This window comes from Porcisia hertigi, chromosome 36 (genome assembly GCF_017918235.1).
Source record: "Porcisia hertigi strain C119 chromosome 36, whole genome shotgun sequence".
Lineage (NCBI taxonomy): Eukaryota > Euglenozoa > Kinetoplastea > Trypanosomatida > Trypanosomatidae > Porcisia > Porcisia hertigi.
Genome location: NC_090595.1, coordinates 3,399,788 through 3,424,206, shown reverse-complemented (window position 1 = coordinate 3,424,206; position 24,419 = coordinate 3,399,788). Strand labels below are relative to the sequence as shown.

At 54.4% G+C, this 24,419-nt stretch overlaps 5 protein-coding genes across 5 annotated transcripts; all 5 read left to right on the top strand.

The window, feature by feature from the left end:
- Window positions 1–3,808: 3,808 nt before the first annotated feature.
- On the top strand, window positions 3,809–4,933 carry JKF63_00872 (uncharacterized protein; the record flags this gene model as incomplete). Its single annotated transcript, XM_067896921.1, has 1 exon — window positions 3,809–4,933. The coding sequence occupies one exon, from the start codon at window positions 3,809–3,811 to the stop codon at window positions 4,931–4,933; it is 1,125 nt and encodes a 374-aa protein (XP_067753078.1).
- A 3,416-nt stretch (window positions 4,934–8,349) lies between these two features.
- On the top strand, window positions 8,350–9,603 carry JKF63_00871 (uncharacterized protein; the record flags this gene model as incomplete). Its single annotated transcript, XM_067896920.1, has 1 exon — window positions 8,350–9,603. One exon carries the CDS (start codon window positions 8,350–8,352, stop codon window positions 9,601–9,603), a length of 1,254 nt encoding a protein of 417 aa, XP_067753077.1.
- A 2,159-nt stretch (window positions 9,604–11,762) lies between these two features.
- Window positions 11,763–17,747, top strand: JKF63_00870 (uncharacterized protein; the record flags this gene model as incomplete). The annotated part of the gene is made up of 1 exon (XM_067896919.1): window positions 11,763–17,747. One exon carries the CDS (start codon window positions 11,763–11,765, stop codon window positions 17,745–17,747), a length of 5,985 nt encoding a protein of 1,994 aa, XP_067753076.1.
- A 993-nt stretch (window positions 17,748–18,740) lies between these two features.
- JKF63_00869 (uncharacterized protein) lies at window positions 18,741–19,838 on the top strand (the record flags this gene model as incomplete). Its single annotated transcript, XM_067896918.1, has 1 exon — window positions 18,741–19,838. The coding sequence occupies one exon, from the start codon at window positions 18,741–18,743 to the stop codon at window positions 19,836–19,838; it is 1,098 nt and encodes a 365-aa protein (XP_067753075.1).
- Window positions 19,839–20,744: 906 nt separating this feature from the next.
- JKF63_00868 (uncharacterized protein) lies at window positions 20,745–23,123 on the top strand (the record flags this gene model as incomplete). The annotated part of the gene is made up of 1 exon (XM_067896917.1): window positions 20,745–23,123. The coding sequence occupies one exon, from the start codon at window positions 20,745–20,747 to the stop codon at window positions 23,121–23,123; it is 2,379 nt and encodes a 792-aa protein (XP_067753074.1).
- Window positions 23,124–24,419: the final 1,296 nt, after the last annotated feature.

Sequence of the window (24,419 nt, the reverse complement as noted above, 5' to 3'; positions counted from 1 at the left end):
CACCGCTCTCATATAAAGGGCATCGCAGGCAACTCCAGGGTTCCCTTCTAGTTGTTAAGAGCCGGTGGGGGTAGAGGGGGGGGGGAGGAGGCAGGGCACAAGGCAAGAGCTTCCCTTTCCCTCTCCCTTCCGAACGAGCTGAAGGTAATTTGAGTATTCCCAACTAGCATCCTTTCCACAGACTTCTATTCCGGCACCGACGCGATCACACACACACACACATATATATATATGTATATATATACACCAAGGACCCCTTGGGGGCAGATTTTGCGCGCCTCTGGAGTGGCGTAACGCAAGCCTGTCACTGGGGACTATGCGGGGGTCAGAAACCCCGTCTCAAACTGGTGGGCCTTGGCGCTGGTTTCGCTGCAGAAAAGTGCCTCAGGCAACAGAGTAGCCCCACCCTGTGAAGGCATCCCAACAACTCTCAGCGCTGCACCGACCTTTTGCGTGGCATATTCGACGGCTGCATGGCATGGGGGTGCGCACAGAATGCTCGGGTCCGGTAACATCGAACCAGAGAGGAGCACGAGGCAGGGATGGAGGGGATCATCATCCCTTCTACCTCCCCCTCTTTCTCCCTGCAGCCCAGACGAATACCACACTCACCTTGACCCGCTATTATATGTGAACTCTTCATAACGGCATTGACGCTACAAAATTCTAGAATGTCATCAGACATGGCCCTGTTTTACTATCGCTGTCGTTGGAGGGGTAGTGAATGTACAGCATGTAAGAGGTGTTCCAAGTGTTGCCCCTCTGATTGTCGACGTGCTGTCTGTTTCCTCTCCCAACTCTCTTTGAAATCTGTCGGGAAGGGGGAGGGGGGGGGCTTAGCTGAAGGAGCACACGACGCTGTGCCATACTTGTGGAAAAGGGGGATCAATGCAGGCAAAGCAACCACGCCCCGTTGCCGCGTAGGATTTGTCCCGGGGGGGGGGTTGCCCAGTATTACCGCGAACGAGCTCTAGATGGATACGGCGTTCGGCGTAGCTGGGCCCACTATTTTATTTTTCAAAAAGTGAAGTTGTTGAGCTGTACAATTCTGCCTCTGTGTACTGCAGCGCAGAACCCATTCCTGTTGATTGATCTCCTGCTCACGTCTTCAGTGTGGGGTAGGCTGACTGGACGAGGTCGAGGTACGAGTTCATCCACTGCGTCGGTGCCGAGGCAGAAACTCATCAGGACTGGTTGTATGTCCGCCTCGCCTGCTTAGCGTGTGATACAAGCGCATGGGGCAAGGGTACTTGGGGGCGTCGCTGGTGACATATCGTCAAGCGACCCTAGGAATCGTGAAGGCAGGTCAGGCTCACTTTGAGGCACAAGGAGAGTGGCCTCTCCTGAAATTCCCGCGCTTGTGTATCGTAATGATATTGACTGCGGCAAAGCAAGGGCGTCGGAGACAAGGTGTGCACCACGCCAAGTAAGGACTCGGTCCAACAGCTGAGAACCCCCCCTCCCCCCCCCCCCTCCTCTCCAAGCAGGTAGGGGTGCGGCCGGAGGGGGGGGGGTGGGACTTATGCCAGGTGTTTGGTTTGCCCCCAAAATCTTGCACACCTTTTTTTTTACACTTCATGTTTTTTCTTTGTTTTCTACGACGAAGCACCACCGGGATTCTAATGTGGCCGCACTGAGGGGGGGAGGAAGGTCATGCAATCCTCGAGGGCACATCTGTATTAGGGTGCGCAAGGCGAATGCCGCGTTTCGAATAAGAAAGTAACATCAAAATACTCAGGAAACGCCCTCTTCGATTAGTGCCCGCTGAAGAAGCCGAGTTTTCCACGTGTGCTGCACTGAGAGAAGGGGATAAAGGGTGTGAAGACATGCGTCAGGGTGACAACCTCGGCAAAAAAAAAATCTCACTGGTAAATACTGGGCGAGCCATGGGCACCAGCAACGTGGACGCTTCTGGAGATGGTGCCTGGTACCGTCTTTTTTTTTTGTACACCATCCCGTGATATCCAAAAGTATGAGCTACGGATACCACTCATGCATCGACGACATACCTGCCGTCTCCTATCATTTCACCGAATAAAAAAAAACTCCGCCCGCGCAGGGATACCTCTCGTACCCCCGATCCGCGCATCGGGTGAAAAGCCTTGCGTATTCGGCTGGGATTCAATACAACTAATCAGCTCTAGACTCTGGTATAGATGGCCTCAAGTGCAAATCCTCGGATCACACGGAAACACGGTCAGTCTAGCCACACAGGAAAAAAAAATCGAGGCATATGCTAAACAGGGAGCAGCGTTCATTACTAATCCACTGGCACCTATATCAGAGCGCTGAACAGTGATTTTTTTTTTTGTGGTGCAATGCGGATGGTAGCGCCTTCCTTCTTTTTGTATGTCTCTGGTCAAGTTCAGGGCGTTGGTGACATCGCCTCTAACAGGCTAGTTCATGGATATGGCACTCCCCAAGTTTAATAATAATAATACACATTCTTTTTGTCCCCTTCTTCTCACTCCCCGATTCTGCAGCCACACGTGTCGAACTGAAGGTAAGAAGTATTTATACACACACATTCACAAAATTCGAAAACTATTTTTTTTTCGCGCATCTCTCCTCTCCGTTCCTCTCCTTTCCTCTTCCCCTCTCCCTCTCCCCCCCCCCCCCCCCCCGCCTGTCATCTTTCCAATCTCTTTATATGACTTTGTGTGTCTCATTGCGATTCGAAAAAAAAAGTCTATCCGCTCAAAAGTTCTTTTTTCATTCTTTTAGTCTTTGTTTGTCGTTCTTGTGCCTTGGGGTTGTGGTTCTCCTCTTCCCGCTCTATCCCGCCCCCCCCCCCCACCCCCTCTTGTTTTTTCCCCTCTCCCACCACTTGACGGTGCTGTTTGCCCCTTTAGAATCCAACCCTTGCTAATTAGGCCACAACAGGGGGACTGCTGGTGCTGCTGTGATTTTTTTTTTACTTCTGGTGTTCTCATTGTTTGCTCACACTCCCCTGTTCGTGTGAAGTATTAAACTGGAAGAGAGGGAAAAACACGGACAACGGAGAAGCGAAGACAACATAAACAAACGCGTCTCTCTTCTCTTTTTTTTTTGCCCCATTTTCCTGAACTGGTGTGCAAGGGTTGGTGTTCGTGCGGCTATTTTGTCGTTTGATTGTTTTATCTTTTTCTTCATCTTTTCTTCTCCCTCGGATTTGTTTCTACTGTGTGTGCGCTTGTGTGCCTCTTTTGGAGGCTGTTTTTCTCTTCTCCCCTCTGCCTTCCCCCCCTTTTTTTTTGCTTGCTTCCAGTTGGAATAACAGCACTGATACAGCTTCGGTGTACAGGCACACACACATTTTCCAGACGCGCCCGGTTTTCTCTAAACGCCCTACTTCAAACAGTGTCCCCCTCCCCTCCAGTCAAAAGAAACGGCGGCGGCGGCGTTGGGGACTTTTCATTTCTTTACTTTTCTCGCTGTCTTTTTTATCTTGGATCCGCTGCTCAAGCTTTCGCTTTGCTTGTTGTCTGTCTGTCTGTCTTTTTTTGTTGTTGTTTCGTACTCCTCACTTAACACTTGTTTCTTGCTTGTGTGAGTGTGTGTGCTCGCGCGCTCTTGATTCCTCATCTTTTTTTTCCCTCTCCGCTTTTCCGCCCTCGCGTTCCTCTTTCTCCTGTGCATCTCTTGTTTTGTGTCGAGGGGCTCCCCTGGCATCGACTCCACTCAACTTCCATCGTTCTATAGAGAGTTCCCCACTCTGTCTTGTTTCCCAACACATTATCCCCTCTTGACCTGCGAGACTTAACCCCGCCCTTTTTCTTCCACCTCAGGGTTTCCACACTCTCCTCTCACACCCTCCGGCACAGCAAACATGCTTCGAAACGCACTTTCTTGCTTCGAGGCCCAGCTCGTGTTGGCGCACTTAGCGGACGCGATGCCTGCCGATATAAGCTACGAAGAGGTGGCGGAGGCTATCAAGGAAAGGTCTCGCAGCACACCTGGGACAGCGCCTAGCCTGTTCGAAGTCCTCCAGGAAAGGCACATTCATCTTCCTCTGTCAGACGATGTGAGCTGCGTCACGACGTCCATGTACGGGTCCATGACCGTGTTCCTCTTGGACATTGAGGGCACAACAATACCACTTCCTTTTGTCCAGCAAATCATGATGCCTCTCGCTGACGCCCGTATCGAGTCCTACGTGGCGAATCACTTGCCCGCGGATCAAGGGTTCGTGGACCTCATCAATGCCGCTGTCGACCCGCAGTCCTCCCCGGTCGCGAAAACGCTGTCAAACTCCTCCGAAACGCTGGCTCAAACTCTTGCCGAGTGTAAAGCACGTGACTGGAAAGACGACGCGATGAACGAGGATGCGCGGAAGCATTTCTGCACTTTTTTCCGCGAAGAGTTGAGCAGTGGTTCGACGAGGACATCCATCAAAGCCATTCAGGCCTTGATTTGGTCGGAGGTTTTTGCTGAGGGCAAGTTGAAGTCTCAGGTGTTCCCCGATGTAAATACGTTTTTTCGCCATGTGGGTACCCCGGCAATGGCAAAGCGGGCGTGTATCGCCCTGTACAGCTCCGGCAGCATCGCATCCCAGAAGCTTGTCATGGGATGCACTCAGTATGGAGATCTAAACCCCTTCATTACGGCGTATTTCGACCCCGCACTTGTCGGCACGAAACTGATGCCGAAGAGCTACATGAAGATTCGCACACTCATGGCTGAAAAACTTGGTATCTCACCGGACACGATGCAAATCGTTTTTGTGACGGACAGCACCAGTGAGGCCTCTGCAGCCAAGGCGTCGGGGGCGGTAGGGGCCTCTATTTTGTGCCTCCGTCCACTAAACAACTGGATCACGTTTGAAACAATGGCTTCGATTCATTTGCCGTACATCCTATCCTTTAAGCAGCTGATGCAGCGCGAGTGCGAGGTGGACATGGCGCAGCTCGTTGTAGATACCAAGAGGTGCATACAGGAGCAGGACTTGTCTTGATGGAATCTGGGCGGAGAAGTGACAGTGGAGAGAGGAGGTAATGGATATGTTTCCTCAAGGAGCAATAAAACCCGAAAACAAATTGAAGAATGTTCTCAGACGGGGCGAGCTCTGTCTCACGGAGAGTGTATTATCCCTTGCGCCTGCTCAACGATTGTTCGGTTTTTTTTTCGTTTTCTCTGTGCTCACTACCTCCTACCGCCGAACATGCGTGGACGAACACGCTCACACGAGTCCGTGTATCGTGGCTACTCAGTCTCCACTAGGGTGGGCAGCGGTTCGCAGACAGTAAATGTCCGCATGCATATCACCTCATTTAGGTTTTTATACACGTTGGCATAAAAGGAAGCAATCTGATGGGCGTATAAAAAGACTTCCTGCCGCTGCAGGCCATTGTTTCCTGACCCCTTTCTTTCTCCACGGCCCGCCGTTACATTCACCCAGACACACGCACACACGCACGCACACACGGTAGAAAACGAAAATGCTTTGCCGTGTGCGAGTGAGGAAAACAGGGAAAGGAGAGCCGGCGAGGAGCTCTGAAGTCCGTGAAGCGATAACTTGGGAACCAGTGGGTAGGCCACGAACATATCGACAAAAGAACCACCTCCATTCACCTCGGTGACTGTGCTGGGCAACGACAGATTTCGTGAGCTCGTCTTGTCTCCTTCGGGATGTGGTGTGTGTGTTTCCCCTCTTTTTCATCGACTTTCTTTCAGTTTGTCTATGCAGTCTTGGATGGTCTTCTCAACCCCCCTCACTCTGCCCCCCCCCCTTTTTTTTGTCGTGCTCACCAGTATTGACACTGTCGGTGCCCGTTTGCCGTGGAATCAAATCCGTAAGGCTTTTTGGAAGTGGTGATGGTAGTCGCTGTGTGAGTAGTCGGGGGCCACTTTTTTGGTCTCCTTATGCGGTGAATGGCAGCAGACATCTCATCGTAGTTCTCAGCAGCAAGTGTCTGCGACTGGGAGACGTCTCGTTATTCCGCGAGGAACAAAGTAAAACACGCTTGTGCCATTCATATGATCGGCAAAGGGTCCAGGTGGATCCAAACGCATCACACACAGCTCTCATTACTTGTTGGCGGGGGGGAGTGTGCCACACCGCGATGGTCGCACTGCGTGGTGATCCATAAAGCGTGAGCACCTGTGAGTCGACCTGCAACATAAAATCTGGTGGGGGGTGGGGTGGTGGAGAGTGGAGAAAGTGAGGTGGGCCACCCGTTGAAGGGAAAGGCCCCGCGCTCCCTAAGCGAGTGGGCATCGTAGCAAACACGCTTGTGTTGCTGCGTCGCACCACCATGTGTGTGCGCGTCCGAAGAGGGAGGCGGTGGTAGAGAGAGGTTGAGGCTCTGTGCTCTCATTGAACGGCATTGATGATGATAAGAGAAGGTGAGAAGCTGAGAGGTCGATTAAAGAACAACTCATGGACCTAGAAAGATATCTGTCTACTTATATATATATATATTCGAATATATTCTCATATTTTTCACGTGCGCCCATGAACTCCCTCTGCGCGGCTCTGTGCAGAGGATGCGACACCGCGTCCATCGGTATAGAGGGAAGGTGGTGGGACTGAGGGATGCTGGGAAATGACAGGGTAACCTTTCGTAACATGGTCGACTCCTCTGGGCTGTGAAGTGCAGTGGCTCCACATAATGTTGAGGGTCTCAGCGGCTTTGGAGATCGTGTAAGGGGCTGGGGTGGAGCGGGGCGGGGTGGGGTGGGAGCACGGCCTAGAGGCGGGGGACGAGAACAGAGAGGGTCCCCGCAGCCTGCTGCTGACCAACCTCCACGCTGAGCTCGCCCTGTCTTGATCCCATCCCGCCCCGGAGGGGGGGGGGCGGTGGACCTGTTACCAGCTGCACAACAGAAGCTGCGGATTGCGCCGTTGGTGCAGGGCTCTGGACGTGGTCTGCTCAGAGTCAAGCCGTGCGTTTTACGCAAGTCGTCTTCGTTGTGTCGAGCACGCGCAGCATTCCCTGCAGGACGGGGCCGCTTATATCACGAGAGGTGAGTTGTACTGTGACGCGAAGCAGCGAAAATAAGCTCAGTTACGGCTTTCACTTTCTGTTTTGTTTCTTTGCTCGCTTGCTGTCTCGATGTGTGCGTGGAGAAAGCAAGGAATAAGGGGAAAAGCAAAAAAACATCGTTGGAGTGCGAAGTCTCGAGTCAAGTTTGAGACGAAGATCCGGGAAACCATAGGTATGCTTTGTAGCGAGTAGGGGTGCGGAGGGGGGTGGGGGTGGGTGGTAGGGGACACTTCATGCCTTTTGTGGGGCTTCAATCCTCATAGGCCTCTTGATCTCATTTACCCATTTATACGCTTGGTACCCGCACAAGCACACACCTTATTGGCTCTCTTCCTCTTCCTCTCCCCCCCCCCCCCACCCTCATCTCTGGGGCCCTCTATCGATTACAAAAAAGGGAAAATAACGGTGCTTTTTGCTGCTCATGAGCGTTCCTACGTGTCTACCTCACTCCCTCCTGCCATACTCGTCCTGTTCTTCACTTTTATGTTGTGCCACACATACTCTTTGTTCACTTTCTTCGAGTCTCCCCCCCCCCCCAAAAAAAAAAAAATTGTATTCGTTGCGCTTTTGATCTGACTGCAACTCATGAACATCGTCGCCACTTTTTTGCCATTATTCACCCGGTCTCAAAGCCCTTCACTCCTTCAACATAAGCATCTCTGTTTTTTTTTTAGAACCCGAATGTGCAAAGCACGTGGAAACACACACAAAAGACAAGTTTACAAGAAAAAGAAATCCCCACACTTTCTTAAAGCTTAGCGGTACTGGAACTCTCCTTAGCACGGGTGCGACAATCTTCACTACCTACGATAGTGGTGCGCGTCCACGATTACGTAGCGGGCATCATTTGACGCACTGAACACGTCCAAAACCTTCCCAGCAGCTCCCATATGATTTCAAGTGGGGTTTGCGTCTGTTGAGTTGTCTTGCGGAGCTGGGAAGACGAAAGACGCGTGCGTGTGGCTCTCTGCTCGTGGTCGGTGTGCAACTTTGGTCCAAGGAGGTTCTCAGTACATCTCATTTTTTCTTTTCGCGTTGTCTTTGCCGCCTTTTTTTTCTCAGTGTCCCTCCGGGCACCTCATTCACCTCTTCTCCTTACCCTCATTCGAGCAGTACGGAACAACCCCCCCCCCTCCCTCCTCCCTTACACGCGGACATGCATGTACGCGAACGCTCGCAAATACCGCCACTGTCCCTCCTCCTCTGAATCTCATGCCCCTGCCCCTCATTCTAAAGGCTTCGTTTTTCTTTTTCCCCGCTGTTGTTGTGTGAAGTCCCCCCCCTCCCCCTTATCCGCTTTCCAACGGCATCGACGTTCGTCGCCGAAGAAGTAGACCCTCGACGCGAGAAAGCCAAACACCGGCAGACGGCAAGAAAGAAAAAAATGCCCCCAAAGTGTACTCGATGCAGGAAGAACGTTAACCCACTTAAAAATGAGTACATTCCTCCTTCCTACTTACCTAATTTGAAGAGGTACAGGTACTCTGGTACGGACTTGTCTATACTGAGCCGATATGTGCTGCAGCGCTACTGGAATTTCGTTGTGAGTCTTGTGCCCATGACCGTAGCGCCAAACTGCATCACCTTTGCCGGATTTTTCGTTGGCATGTCCTCAACAGTCGTGATGCTATACTACTTTATCTGTGAGGAGGCTCAGTTCCCCAGCTGGTCCTTGTACTACGCGGCCTTCGCGCTCTTCGTCTACCAAACCCTAGACGCCATTGATGGCAAGCAGGCGCGGCGAACCGGCACTGGGAGTCCACTGGGCGAACTCTTCGACCACGGCTGCGACGCCTTTCTCACCCCCTTTGTGTTCCTGAACCTGAGCCTCGCCGTCTCCATGACACCGCTGGAACGCTTCTGGCTCTTGACACTCTCCTCCATTGGCCTGTTCACCACGATCTGGGAACAGTTTAGCACAGGGGTGTTGGACCTCGGCTACATGAGTGGTCCCACAGAGGGGATTATCATCAACTGCCTGCTGTTCATCCTCTCAGCCGTTTATGGGGACTCGATCTGGGACGTGCCGGTGGTGGGGCCCTATGAGGTGGCATGTCCACCATTTTTGGCGTTGCTCTTGCCCGGCTCTAGCGGGACCGTTCGTATCGAGTCCATTCGCAGTGTCCTTTTCATGTTCTTCCTGCTCTCCTGCTCTTTCACGATTCTGATGAATCTACTGCATGTGGTACTTCGGCCAACGGTGCACCAATCGAAGTTGACGCCTTTGCTCGCCGCACTGCCGATCGCGGTCATAACGGCCCTCATGGTGCACGTTTTCGTGGTATTCCCCAACGTGACGGTGCGCTTTCCATTCGCGCTAGAGATCAGCTATGGGCTACTCATGTCGATCACAGTAACACGGCTCACCGTGGCGCGGCTGACCATCATGCCATACCAAACGGCGAATTGGCATATAGTTCTCTTCTTTGCTGCACTAACAGCGGCGTCTGTGATGCATTACGTCGGTAATGTCTCAGTATCACACGAGGTGGTGGAGACGATGCTTGGCCGCACACTGACTGGACTTTCCGTCTTCGCGGCCGTGCAGTACGGCCATATGGTTCTCTCTGTTTTTACTCAGATCTCCCGCTATCTCGGTATCTCTATTATGACCATTAAACCGAAGAAGTCAGCTTAGAACCGTAGATCCCTCGGCATAGCACTGCCCCTGTAGATCCACTACCCCCCTCCCCTCCCCTCCCCTCCCCCTCAGAAAAAAAATCGAGAGCATATTTGAATTATACAGCTGTGACAAATCGCAGGCTTTCTTTTCCGCTCTTATTTTATCTCCGCTCCCCTCTGCACCACCACTACTACCGGTAGCTCGTCGACATTGAGTAAAGGGACAACCATGGTAAATGACAGCCTGGTGCATATGTGTATGTGTGTGTGTGTGTGTGACTGGGAGCAGTGGTTTCTCGGCCCCTGGCTCCGTGCAGGGCATCACACGCACGTGTCAGTATTGCAATGAAATGGAAGAAATCTCAGTAGAGAAATGTCGGCTGCGCCTGTCGTGGCTTTTCTAAGACTTCATCCAAAAAGTCTCCAGGTGAACCATTCCACCCCCTTCAAACAACAACAAAACAGGGTTCAGAGGGGTTGGGGGGGGGGAGGGAGGAGGAGGAGGCCTCGTTCACGGAGGAGTGAGAATGGTGAGGGTGCTTCTCCGTCTCTGTTCTTCTGTCAATGTGTGGCACGCGTCTTCTTCTTCTCGTGGGGGGTTCCACTGGCAGCACCACCAACACCGTTTTTGCAATGTCGAGGTGAAGCGCTTCTTTTCTCTGACGCTTTTCTTGGCTCCTCAACGGGTTTATGCTGCCGGAGAATGTTATTGGGACCGTAGATTTTACCACCGCCTCCCTCTTCGGACGCGCACACACATGGTGGTGCGACGCAGCAACACAAGCGTGTTTGCTACGATGCCCACTCGCTTAGGGAGCACGGGGCCTTTCCCTTCAACGGGTGGTTCACCTCACTTTCTCCACTCTCCACTCTCCACCACCCCACCCCCCACCAGATTTTATGTTGCAGGTCGACTCACAGGTGCTCACGCTTTATGGATCACCACGCAGTGCGACCATCGCGGTGTGGCACACTCCCCCCGCCAACAAGTAATGAGAGCTGTGTGTGATGCGTTTGGATCCACCTGGACCCTTTGCCGATCATATGAATGGCACAAGCGTGTTTTTTTTAATTTTATTGGTTCTGCCAAGCGAGTAAGCGCGGCAGTTTTTCTCTCGAGTGAGAGAAACACGTACAGCGAAGTGTGAGGCGAGAGGAGTCGGGCGCTTGACGTAAAGCGTACACCTGAGAAATTCCGTAAATGTCATCTGCACCCCGATATCACTACGACTAAAGACACAAACAAGAGAAACTGGTGTCATCGGAGCCCCCGCCCCTTCCCGAGTTTACATGAGGGACTTTCACGTGAACGTTTTTTTTGCTTTGTCTCTAGTGAGACTGTGACACGCTCCCGATTCTCTTCTGTCGTGGAGCGATATGCCCATCATCCGGGCGTGCGTGTACGTGATGCCTTTTTCCCAGCGTTTTGCCGTTGTTGCCCTGCGCGTTGAAATATGCACGATATGACCACCGAACGCCCTCCCGTGTTAACTCTTCACTCTTTTCTTCGTCGTTCGCCTCGGCTCGCGTTGTTTTACTCAGTGAAGAATCTCTGAAGAAAAAACTTTTTTCTACTTGGCAGCGCCACTCCACAGAGGAGAGTGACACACGCACACCACAGCGAAGCCTCGTGGCTGTCTCAGTATCAAGGCCAGAAACTTTTCTGGTGCCTGGTATCCGTCCATTTAGAAGAGAAGTGGGGCTGATTGTTTTTTTTTTAGCGGACAACGGCAAGGAACTCCATTGGAGTTGTCCCCGCACAAACGAACACAAACACCGCCAAGCTAAGAAAAGAATAGGTCTAGTAAACGGGGAATCAAGCTCCCCACCTTAAAGTCGGGACCCCCCCCCCTCTATCCCTCCCTCTCTACAGGCGTAGTTGGCCACCTCATAGCGTAATTGGGTATCTGTACGCCTCACGTGGCAGGAACACGTCCCTCACCCCTCACCCGTCCACCCCCACAAGGCACACACAAAAAATAAACCTTTACTTACTTCCCAGTCGGGATCGTACCTGCCTTGCGCGGGATTTCGTTACACAATTAAACTCACCTGGTTTCTATTTCTTAAGGACACGCCATGTCTGTTTTCTGCGCCCCTTTAACCGCGTCGGCGTCGGCGCCTCAGCCGTTCTCGTCAAAGTCCTTCCCTGAAGCTGACTCTGACACAGCTCCTATGCCCATCAAGCAACCCACTACGCCGGTCATGTCACACGGGCGGGGGACAGACGCGCAGGTCAGCGTGCTGGAGTCGCTGGCAAACTCATTTAGCTGCCGAGGAGTTAAGGCACCGTGCATCGAGATAGCGCTATCTCCTCGTCTCGGAAGGGCGGGCGAGCGCGACGCTCTGGCTCCGGGTACGGAGGACACGGACGACTACGTGGTTGGAACTCTTGCGGCGGCGCCCTACTCTGTGTTCAGAGATGCCGCAGGTAGCAGCTCTCCATCACTCTTACCAGTGCTCAAGAGCGTGACCGCGTATACGCCGACCCCGCCCCCCAGTACCAAACAGCATACTGACGCACGCGTGAAGCACTCACTTGAGGAGGCCGCACAGCAGCAGTCCCCAGCCGATGAACTCGCTCTGCTGACCAGGGTGCTCAGTGTGCTCAGCGCGATTCTGCAGCGATCCCATCGAGCGCACCGACGTTCCAGCAATTTCCCGCGCCTGATGGCCTTGCTCACCGACGGGCGTTTTTTCTCCACCGCGGCCGAGCAAATGCGGGCCCTGTGGCTACGTTGCAGCAGTGATGTATCGTCGCCCGGCCGGCGAGCGGGCGAAGAGGCGGCGCTGTCGCACTACTGCGACGTGCTTCTGCTCATTGCTTATCACGCAAGAGCGGCCGACCCCAGCGAGAGGGTATCATCCAGCGTCGTTATCAGCGAGGAGACACTCGCATCCTTGTACGGCCTCAACAGAGACATGGGCGCCGAACTCGTCCAGGCGGTGGCACATCCTCCCGCGTACCTGCGTCGAAGCGTCATCTGCCTCACCTCTTTCTGCATTCTCCAGGCACCTCGTCTGCCCCAAAGCGTGCTCGAGGACGCGCTGCAAAACCTAGAGCTTGGCGCCACTGCTCAGGCGAACATGGCGCACTTAGCCTTTATGGCGGCCCTTCCCACAGCATGTCCGCGGATGGCTTCGGCGTGGCAAAGTCGCGCACTCGAAGTGGTGCGCAAGGCCACCCTGTATGACGCAGTTGGCGACATAGCCACCTGTGCGGACACCACCGACGCCGTCCGTGTTGTCGAAGGCATCGCTGAATGGGCATTCGGCCACGCGATGGAGCGTTTTTTATCGGTGATGTCAGAGGCGGCATGGTGCTACTGCACGACTGACGCTCTGCTTCACATTACTCGTGCGGTGAGCATATACGGGTCGACATGGTCGACGTACTCTGAAAGCTACGTGAACCTTGTGAGCTTTCTTCATCGGGCCCTCAGTCGCCATGAGGGTTCCTACGAGCGTGAGCCGTCAAGCGCCCTAAAGACCCTGGCGCTAAAGAGGGTATCACATTTGACTGTAGCACAACCGTCTAGCGCGATTGTTCGGGCTAATCAACACGGGAGCGGGCGCAACGCGCCGCTGGTCGAGTCGTCTTTGCAGCTGCAGACGCGTCGTATCGAGACCGGCGCAGCAGGCGCAGTGCACCACGCTAGTCCATCGGGGCAGCCGTGCGGGCAGGCGGTCCGGTGCCCTGGTGGTGCGCTCCAGACGAAGAGTGACGTGGTGGAGGACAATGGCGCGCTCCTCGAGACTGAGGATACGCCGGAGACGTTTCTTGCACGGTGTGAGGCGGAGGCCGATTCTCCCCGCACCTTTGTCTTTTATCTGTCTTTACTGGCGTATGTAACATCCGCGTTGCCGTCGCTTCTCGGCTCCTTGGAAGAACTCCACCTCTTCTTGTACTTACCGCCTTCGCTTCAGACCGCGATGGTGGAGGACAACACCGCGCGCCAGCGCGGTATCGAAAATACGGAGCCGCCCGCGGCAGTGCCTCGAACGGGTCGCCACCTCTTCGCGTTATGTATGGACTTACTGCGCGAGAACCTCACGTCTGCTCTTGCATGCACCACAGAGCAGAGGAGCCTGCGCGACTGTCAGAAACCTCTTCTTTGCGAGTCTACAGCGACGCTGCTGTGCGCATTTATGTGTCGATTTCCTCACTCGTTGCAGCAGTTGAAGCAAAAAACTGGCGCCAGTGACCTTGTTGGCCTCGTAAACCACCTGGTGACGACTGTCATCAAAGCGCGCAGCTCCTCTTTGAGGATGAAGCGAATTGTGTACCGTCTCCTACAGCGCTACGCATCTGCTGTAGACTCTTTCAGAGATTTAATGGCCCAACTCTTGGCCCCATCGAACTGGGCAGCGTTGGCGTTGAAGGACGAGTACGTCGAAACGGATCTATGCGCTTGTGTGCAGCTTCACCACCATCTGTGCCGTACCGCGCACGAGGTGTCGCCAGCGGAGCCTGGACGCCTCGTTGTTCTTCTTGCAGAACTCCCTCCAGGCACCTTCAGCTGGTCTTCGGGGGGTGCGACGACAGCGACTACGCTAGTGCACACCATCTCCGCCTTGATGGAAGACCACTGCGAGGATGGGGGGGCACTGTTTGGCAGGGTGACGGTTTCGCAGTTGCCGCAGCTTATCGGACGCCTTGGTGAGGCACTTGACACACTGTCACAGGCACATGCTAGAGGGTGTTGGGTGGTGGCCGGGGAACCAACGTGGTGTTCGGCGTGCGCTGCAGCCTCGGTGCTCTACAAAGCTGTGCTGCTCTACAATGTTCCCTCACTAGTCGCCACGGCCGTCTTTCCTGCTCCGTGTGCTCCGCGAATGGGCAGCAGCGGAGATAGGGTGGTGATCGAGCTCCCTCGAGAAGGCATGGGCCGTCGTTGGCGCAGTGTGATGCACGTACTCCTGCAGCTGCTCTGCGACGATTCCATGGCATCGGCTCATCACGCAGTGGCTGAGCTTCTCGTGGCTGCTCTGCACGCAATAGCCATTCAGGGCAACGCAGAGTCCATGTTCCAGATTCTCCGCTCGAATCTTTCTCCCAGCGAGGCTCTTGGGGTCACGCAAAGCATTCTGCAGGTGCAGCAGGAGCGCATGGGGTCGCCACCGAACGCGTTGCGGCTGGAAGTGGTGCAGGCAATGTCCATGTGGTGCCCAGCATTATTTCTCCTCCTGTTTGGCCCTGATAAGCAAGACGTTGACGGAGACAGTGACACTAGTGATGGCGCAGCAGCAGGTCAAGCCACAAGCAACGACGACCAAGTTGGCAGCAGCGCCGCTAGCCGAGCAGAGACACAACCAGCGGACTTGCCGCTCATACAGTTGCTGGTGAGGACCGTGCGCTCAGACAAGGCCGCTCCCTACGAAAAGGCTCTCGCATTAAACATTCTTCGCACCAGCGGCATGACAAGACTCGTACCAGTGCAGGAGATCGTGTCACTCGTACCCCGCGTGAGCAGCCAATCGGCGAACACGAACACCTGTCCAACAGGTGACGATTGGGAGGAGACAACGCTGGTGGTGGCCTGTATTGCTTATGCTAACGCAAGAGTTGCGCTGGAGCTGTCCAAGTCGAAGTCAACTAGCGCAGGCGTCGACAGCTGTGTGGGTGGCGGAGGTGGTTACGGTGGAGATGGGAATGACATCAACAAGGCGACACCGTTTTCATGTGGGACGGCAGCAGCGCGCTTGCTGAGGGTCTCCCGCAGCAAGGTGCTGGCTGCATACACGGATGGCATGGATCAGCTTCTGCGACACGGCGCCGCTGCTCTCCAGCATGCACGCGCCCTGTATGATGAGGCGCGGTGCGAGTTGAACTATGCTGACTTGACCGACTCGCTAGTGAGGCTGACGACGAGCATGACGTTAGGCGAGAACCCCGATGTTAGCGCCAGCGTCGTTTTTCCTCGCGGAAGTACATCGACCAAATCGAAGTACTCGTCAAGTAAGCGGCCGGGTAAGAACCCCCACTCCATTCTCCGTGGATCATCGCAAAGCAATATTCTGCGCCCTGTTTCTGTACCGACGGCGTTGGCTGCTGCCTCGGCTGCACGTGCAAACAGTAAGCGTTTGAGCACAACGGGTGCTTTGCATTCTCTATCCAGTGAAGACATCGAGGTTGTTTTGGCTCATCAGAAGCTGTTTCCCGTCGGTACCGCCACTGCGCGATTCTTTTCTGGTACGGGTGACGATGACCGCCTCAATAGTCTTGCCTCGCAGCTAGACGCAATGGCAGACTTGGCATCTGTGCTTGAGCAGCTGTTGTGGCTTAGTGGCGCTGACACCAGTACGGCTAGTCTGTTCGGTAAGCGCACACAGCAGCTACTGGAGTGCGCTATTGAGTCATTGGTGGCGTGCCCGCCAGGGTCGCCGCTGCTGACCCCATTCCTCACCCGTCAGGTGCAACAGCAACTGCGTTTAGCTAAGGCGGCTACAAGTATGATGGAGAGCGCCGCCGACAGCGATGCTACAGAGCTTCTTGAGATGAGTCCGACTGCGAAGCCGTTGCTGCAGCGTCTGGTAGCCTTTGCCAAAGCAAATAAAAAACACACATTCGTGCTGGTGGGCGTACTTCCTGTTGTCTCCGCGTTTTCTCCGTCCACATTAGTCGCTCACGTTGCCGTTGAGGAGTTGATGACGATGGTACAGGCTGCACTCCACGACATGTTGCTCCAACTCACATGGACACCGGAGACAGTGGAGGTGTTGGATCAGCTGGTGAACGGCTGCACAGGCGTCTTCAGTCGACCCCGCGCTGAGGGGTGTGTGGACGCAATGCTTCTCAGCCGCTTGCTGCCGACCTTGCTGCAGATAGCGACGCGTCTCACAGCATTTGTTCAGCCAACGCAGCCGATCAACGCTCACGCGCTCCGCTTTGTGCGAGTTCTGGAGTGCGTTAACAGTGTCATCGCCCACTTTGGTGGGCAGACAGCGGTTACGGGCTTCGTGGATAAAGACATTCTTCTTGGCTTTCTGCAGGCTCTGGGTCAGTTTTCTGTCGCCTCTATTTACGACACCGGTGCGCAGCGTCATTTACGACTGGCATGGAACGCCTGCTGGCTCGCAGTGCTCTCCCTGTGGTGCACAGTCATGACAGTACGCGGGCCGTACAATGCAATTGCAGCAGGTTGGGCGCCGGCGCTGAAGGCAGCCCTGCTGAGCAACTCACGGTTCGCCACCGCACTCAGTGCGTTCACTGTCGTGTGCGGTGCCGACCGGCGCGGGCTTCTTTTCTGGGAAATCGAAGAGGTGGATGTGTGCACACGACTGGCCGCGGTTCTGGCGGCACAGAACATTCTTCTTGAAAAACTAACGCCGTGTGTTCAGGCCGGCTTCGCATTTCTCCGAGAACCCCACCTGCACCGGCAGTGTGTGGCGTCGCTTCCTGGGGCGGATGCCGTCCTCACTGAAGGGAAGCGGATCACGTTTGCCCAAGCGTATATCCTGCGCAACGAACTCACGATTTTGTTGAAACAATCGTGCTACGCTGTTCCGCGTGGCGGTGCAACACTGGCGGCTTTTGTGTTCTCACCTCAGTTGCTCCGGCCGGCTATGGTGCGCGGAAGAGCACCGCAGCATGCCGGTGGCAGCGCCTCCGCTGCCTCTTCTTCAGCCACCTCGCTGGTGGACTCGCTAGACCTTTTGCGCCAGTTCACTGTGCGGGAGCTGCAGATCCTTCGGGGTGTCACCGCCACGACTGCCTCGGGTTGCGGCGGTGGTTCGGTTGAGCTGTCCACGAGTGTAGGCTTCACCGGGTTTGCGTCACACGAGTCCAGTGTGACGCGGTCCTCTAGCCGTGGCCCGCTTGCCGTTGATGCCGAAACAGCTACAGATCTGGACGACTCCTTCACGTTCGACGCCCATATTGACGTAGCAGCGGACGTGCAGTCGGTACACTTGGAGACAGTGCAGCTGGCGCTGACAGCCTACACGCTCACCTTGCAAGACTTTGTCCAGAATTCGAGCAGCGCTCCTGGTACGTACCGCACAACAGAAGTGCTGCAGGGGGTTCTCCGTTCCACAGAGCGCCTCGTTCGCACACTGCGAAGCCTGGTAAAGGACCTCCACGAATTGCGCTGCCCACTCTTAAGCCGTGTAGTGCAAGCACAGACTGCGCAGCTGGAACACCTGATCGAGAGCCTGTGATGGCCATCCAGATGATAATGCCTGTGCTTCTCTGCAACCTCTGTCATATGAGCGAATGTGAGTGGTGTGTGTGAGTGGTGTGTGTGTTTGTGTGTATTGGTGTCGGAGTGGTGAGGCGAGCGGCGCGGAGGAGCGTTTGGCGCACTCATCGTGGAAGACCTGGTAGTGGAATGTGTGTGGGGGGGGGGGGAGGGAGGGGGAGGGAAAACTTTTGTTTGTGTCCAGGGTTTTGCCGGTATGTTATGAGGTGAAAGTAACGTGGCGAATTCTCGCGCAGGTGTGGCGCAGCATGCAAAGTCACGCAAGCAAAAGACACACGAGTATGTCAGTATCTTCTTTTTTCGTGATATACGAAAGAGCGATCTCAGAGGAGCATGAGGAACAGATGCAGACGCGGGGGGGGGGGGGCACAATTGTCGCGAGGTGAGGACAGCGTACTGACGCAGTCCTTGGGGTGCTTTGCTGCCCTTTCTGGGCTGGGGGTGTGGTACGCCCTTCTTCCCCTCTCCGTAAAAACACACAATACACAGGCACACACTGGGGTATTGTTAGTGTGTAGAATGGTGCCAGTGTGCGTGCTGCGCGTATGTCTTGTGCCTTGATCACACGTTTTGCCAGTACCGGAAAATCAATAAAAATGGCTTCGCTGGCGCTGCCACCGCTTCTCACCGTTCTATCTTGGTCTTCTTGACACCCATTCCTCCTGACCCCCCCCCGCTTCCCCGCGACGCCACAAACCGTCTTTGAGCTTCACATCACAGGAGTAAGCGGATTTCACTCCCAAAAGCTCATAGCTTTTTTTTTTTGCAAAATTTCACATGCCCTCCGTATCACCACTCGGTTTCACTCTCCGTTTCTGTGGGTATCCTTACATCGCGGCGTGTTGCTCATTCGAAGTGTTGCTTATGTAAAACACTTGACCTTTTTTTCTGCTGTTCTCTCTCTCTTTTTTCCCCCTTTCCTGCCGGCCGTTAAGGAAGCGGTGACCTCACCATGTCTAGCGATATGCTGGCACTACCCAAGGTGCTGCTCATGGGGCTTCGAAAGTCGGGCAAGAGCAGCATCCAGAAGGTCGTTTTTGAGGGTATGCAGCCACACGACTCGGCCACCTTGGCCACTACCGTTCAGCCAGAGAAGACGACGGTGCACTCAAATGACTTCGTGAATTTCGAAGTGTGGGACTTTCCTGGCCAAAATGACCCGTTCGATTCCAATAACGCCAGTCGTTTTGATGTGAATCAGCTTTTGGAGAATTGTGGCGCGATTGTATACGTGCTGGACTGCCGTGAACTTATAGACGACGCACGTGCCCGACTCCTCGACACGATCAGTGCCGCGTATCGACACAATCCGGAGTTGTGTGTTGAGGTATTTATCCACAAAGTCGATGCGCTGAGCGAAGATCACCAGGCAGACCTCCTCGCGAGCCTTCAGCGTCGTGTGGAGGAGGAGGCCAAGCAGTTGCTGGAGAATGTGCACCCACTGCGCCTGAACTTCAATCTCACCTCGATTTACGATCATTCCATCTTCCAGGCCTTCTCCCTTGTGGTTCAAAAGCTCATCAAGTTGAAGACGCCCTATATTACAGAGCTCCTGCAGATGTTGAACTCCAACAGCAATATTGATCTTTCTTACCTGTTCCTTAGCCGATCTAAAATCTACGTCGCGGTGGACGAGCGCAACCGTCTCAAGTCGCGCACCTACGATCTCTGCAGCGACGCCATCGAGGTACTCGTAAAAATGAGTCGCATTTACACGCGGCCACGCGAGGTTGTCACTGCTGGTGTAAAGGACATTTCGATGGATTCAGGGCACGGTGTGCTTCCTTCCACTGCGCCCAGCACGGCCACTTTTTGCTCTCCTGGTGGTGTAGACGCGTCGGCATCTGTATCATCCGATTTGTACCGCGGCGCGAATGCAGTGATCCAACTTAGCAATGAGGACTGCATCTACGTCCGTGAGCTGCCGAGCTCCTTGACGCTGGTGCTCATGATGAAGCAAACCGACCTCGAGAACCGGGCGTTGATTGATCAAAATGTCGATATTTTCTACAAGGCGGCGTTTGATATCTTCAACACGAATGCGGCCTAGGTAACGCACGCAGAGAGAGAGAGGTCGAAAAGGGCAGGAAAAGCGGGTCGGAGAAGGCAATTACCAACGGCTCATCCAAGACGGTGTGGTGGTTGGGGAAGGGGCATAGTGGCTCTCTTCGTCTGCCCTCCTCCTGCTTTCCTTCGCCCCTCCCCTCCCGCCGGGTATGACTGATTCACCGTTTTTGTTGTTTATTTACGATTGCCATTCACCGCTTTCTGTCCCCGCATGTCCAAGTGTGAGTGTGTCTGTGGGTTGCTAAGGCGAGAAGGCTGTTGTGTCAAAGAGGGCCCTTGGGGGTGTTCATCTGATTGCAGAGTGGTGTCCTACTGTTGTTGTTCCCGCATTTTACCCCGGAACGCGGTAATGCCCGAGCAGAAGGGACGGAGACGGGACTGAGAATCGAGTACTCTTGGCTTGATTTCTGCCAAAACATGGCCCCCCCTCCCCTCCACACACACACACACACACACACACACATACATACAAAGACATCGTTGACAGCCGTGCACTTCACCAAGTCTTTTCCGACTACTGAGCAAAACTTGTTTCAGTGGGAAAGGGGCTGCGTTTGACATTGTCTCGCTCACTCTCTGTCTCCCTGGAGGAGTTGAGTGGGTGGGGTCGTGAAAAAAAAAGACGTCCCCTCATCTGTGGTTAGTGTTCTCGTTCAACGACTTCGCCCCCTTTTCTCCCCCCCCCCCCCCTCCCTCGCTCATGTGCTCTTCTAATGCTACAGTCTCTTCAGTCTAGGAGGCAGGCCCACAATCTCCACACGTAATTCACTAATTTTTATCTGTCTTCTCGCATCACGAATACAGTTTGCTCTTTTTTTTTTTGTTCCTGCGCATTACCTCTTCTCCCCAGGTGTACCCCATCCAACGGTTTGGATAGAAATCAGGCAAGATGGAGTTTGTGCAGAATTCCATTGCTCCGCTGAGCCCCTTCTCGTGGGTCCCGGAAGAGGAGCTGACGAGGCCGGGCTCAGCGAACGCAGTTCTTCACGACATCGAGCGGCTGGATATGCGCTTTGAGCTCATTGTTGATGAATTCGCTATTCCCTTTCAACACCCGGTGCACCGCATTTACGCCTCACACCCGCTGCTGCGGGATACTCTGACACTGCAGCAGCTGCAGCTTCTTCAATATGGTGTAGTGGTCGACTCAGAAGAGCAGCTAGTGCTGGTGGCGGCACCCCCTCGCTGTGGTGACTCGGGGAACTGCATCGCAGACTCGTACGAGCAGGTCTTCTCACGCGCTATGGACACGACAAGCCGTGTGGCACACCACCCGCTTCTGCCGGAGTATACCTTTGTCGTGTACCGTCTTCCCGCTGCCGCGGAGGGAGACCACCAGACAGAGGGCAGTCAAGTTCCCGAGCCCATTTTGCGCCTCGTATTCCGAAACGTCACCCCTGAGCAGGAGATCCATGACCCCCAAAAAGTGCCGGCGCCTCGCTTCAAGCTGGTGGCGGTGCTCACGTCGTCAGCCACCTACTACGCGGAGCTTCAGCGCGGCATTCAGTACCGCGACGAGTGGCGCGCGAACGCACCGACAAATCGCGTGCACAACCCGGCAGCCCTCCCTGCCTCACCTACCTCTTCGGTTAACTCACCCTTGCCTAACAGCCTAGTTGTGCCGGAGTCGGTTGCACGTGAGGTTCGCACTGCATCGCCGCTCTCGAAGCTATGCAGCAGCGTTGCCCGCGTACTCGAGCGCTTCAACGTCGAAGACGCAGGCGTGGATTTTAACGGCGCAGTTAGTAAGAACGTGGTTGCCGGCGATGCCGCTGAGTCAGTGACGGGCTCTGATGATCAGCGACCCTGCGTGGTTCAAGCACCAGACCCGTGGATGTACATCTACAAAAACGAAGGCCCCCGCCTACGGAGCCGTATTGAGGTGGTTCAGAGAAGCACCTCGTTGCTCTTCGCGTGGCGTGATGGCAAACTGGATCTGGCCGAGTACCGGGTAAAGCGCTTGGAGGTGCCCAATGAGTGGGGTTCCTCCCTCGAACCCCAGAAAAGTACTCACCCTCTCCTCTCGCTCGAGTTGCAGAGAGTCCCGTGCGTGCGACTGCTACTGTTGCCAACGCACCGTGAGGTGTCAACGCTCTTTGTGGAGAACGAAGTGAGCTCTTTTCTGCCGAAGACTGAGGCTCTCGACGCGCCGGGGACATCGCCGTGGGGTGTCGTGTACGCCAGCCGTGCAGCGGAGCGACTGCGGCAGTGGGTCCTGCAGGGGTTTGTGTGCGCCGAGGTGCACGGTGTGCGTGCGGTGCTTCTGGATCTGAACCCCGTCGATCTCCTCACGCCGTGCCTGGAGCTTCTCCACGAGGGAAGTGACGCAGGGAGTGTGATGATCCTAGAGGAGGACTGCAATGTTGACAAGGCCCGCTTCACACCACAGCTGCGCTACCGGCGGGCTCTCTTCCTCGTGTGTCAGATTGTCCTGGAGACTGTTGAGCGCTATGTGCGCAGCAGCGGTTTTGTGTGGAAAGTGACAGTGGCGGTGCAGGAGCTGGGCAACTACACCTCCGCATCATTTCCAGGAGGTCTGATGCCGGCCACGATCCCGACCACCGTCGCAGAAGTGGCCTTCACGAATATCCCTTTCACTCTGTGGTGCCACGAGATCCTTGGTGTGATTCAAAACTCCACGCTTGCGCTGGAGCTGAACACCTCCCTGAACACATTGTCTTTTACGGATGACAGCGATGAGAAAGTGGGCGACGGCGACGCTTCTGTGGAAGCTGCTTCAGCAAAGGACGCTCAGGCCAAGGCGTTAATTGTGCAGCCGAACAGGTCAAAACAGCTTGAGGTGATTCCACCAAAAGGTGTCGAGCGGGCGGTTGCGATATACGCAGGAAGTCTCATGCGATCTGTGGCATTGGGGCCGCAGTATATCGTTGCGCAAACAACGGCTGCCGGTGGAAGGTTCGACGACCACAGCATGTATTTGCTTTTCAAGAAGCTTTGCTCCGTCGCAGGTCAGAAGGATGCTCTACCGGTATCGGCCTTGGTAGATCTTTTGCTTGAGGAATGGACTGGGGGCTCTGGGGTGTGGCGTCGCTACTCACCATCTCGGCTTATGTCCCCCATTGACAACTGCGGTGTTCCTGTGAATCGAGCTCGTGTGCAGCGCTTTCTGCTACCCTTTCTGCTGGTAATGCGAAGCGCCGCTGACGTGAGGGTCGTGACCACGGAGCTGGCAAACAAACCATCTGCGATCGGAATGATTAACTACGCACAGTTCTCCTTGGTGATGCTCGCTATCCTGAAAATGTAATGCGGTTGCTGTTGTCGTTGTATAGTTTTGCTGTCCATGTCTTTGTGTGAGGAACCGGCTGTGCATCGTTCCAGGGCCAATCTTTGCTTCGGCTTGTAGTGAAGCTTCCCTTGATCATAGGCACACGTGTATCTAAATCCGGTAGCTCCTGAGCACTGGCCTCTTCACGTACTCTTTGCAATTCCTTTTTTTTTGACAAGGCCAGATTGCTCCACCAGTCCCGGTCCCCCCCCCTCCCTCTCTCTCTCTCTCCCGTTCCACGTTTGAATTTGAAATACCGTGCTGAATTCGTAACGCACGTGAATGTCTTCACGCACTCCATGTTTTTTTTCCTCTTTGGGAGTCCACCTGGTAACTTATGTACACTACCCCCCCCCACCCACACACACACACAATCACACACGCACACCACAGTAGGTTTTCCTTCTGGTATACCCCGTCTTTTTCTTTCAATTGAAGCTGTTCAGGTTGCTCCTCGGCAACGTGGCTGTGTATATACACTTTTACGAATGAGTGTAAGGCATTTTTTTGTTTGTTTCTGTCGCACTACTGCACCGATTTGTGTAGAGCGAAGTATGACGTTTGGGCGTGCAATAGCGCGAGGCCTTTCTGGTTAACTTGTTCACTGCCTCTCTCTCCCAACTTCACATGTAAAGTTCTTTTTCCTTATCTTTTTTCCCTCTCCTTTTTTTTTGTGCGTGCGTGCGTGCGTGTGTGTGTGTGTGTGTGTGAAGGAAAAAATCGCATCTTTGGTGTCCGACTGGAACCGCATCAAAGAACTTGTTGTAATCCCTGCTTCTTTGAGAAAACATGCGGACTGCCTATGTTCGAGATTTCTGTGCTTCTCGTCGGTAGCTATCAGAGGTGATCCGTCTCGACGAAGGCAAAAAAAAAAACGAATCCACGCCATCATACAATACGTCGCTCACTTTTTCGTAGGTGCACGAGGCCCTCTCTCAGCGCATTGCCTAGGGGTAAGGACACCTGGTCGATGCCCTACAGGAACGCTCACTCTCCTTGACTCTTTGTACTGTCGATGTCTTTTTTTCTGTCTATGAAAGTAACACGCGCACTTATGTGGAGGGAGATGCTCTCGCCATCACCGTTGATGTTTTGGGCGTTTGTACCAATGCCTATGTCGATTCGGGCGGGTGTGTTGTGGTTTTACAGTCCCCCTTTCCTGGTCGCCCACTGGCTTTGGAGAGTGAGGAGAGTGTTTGCGAGTGTGACCTGGCGGCTTCATCCAGACTTCCTTCGACACGGGCCATTTCAACTGCCCCTCCCGCTTGCCCCCCT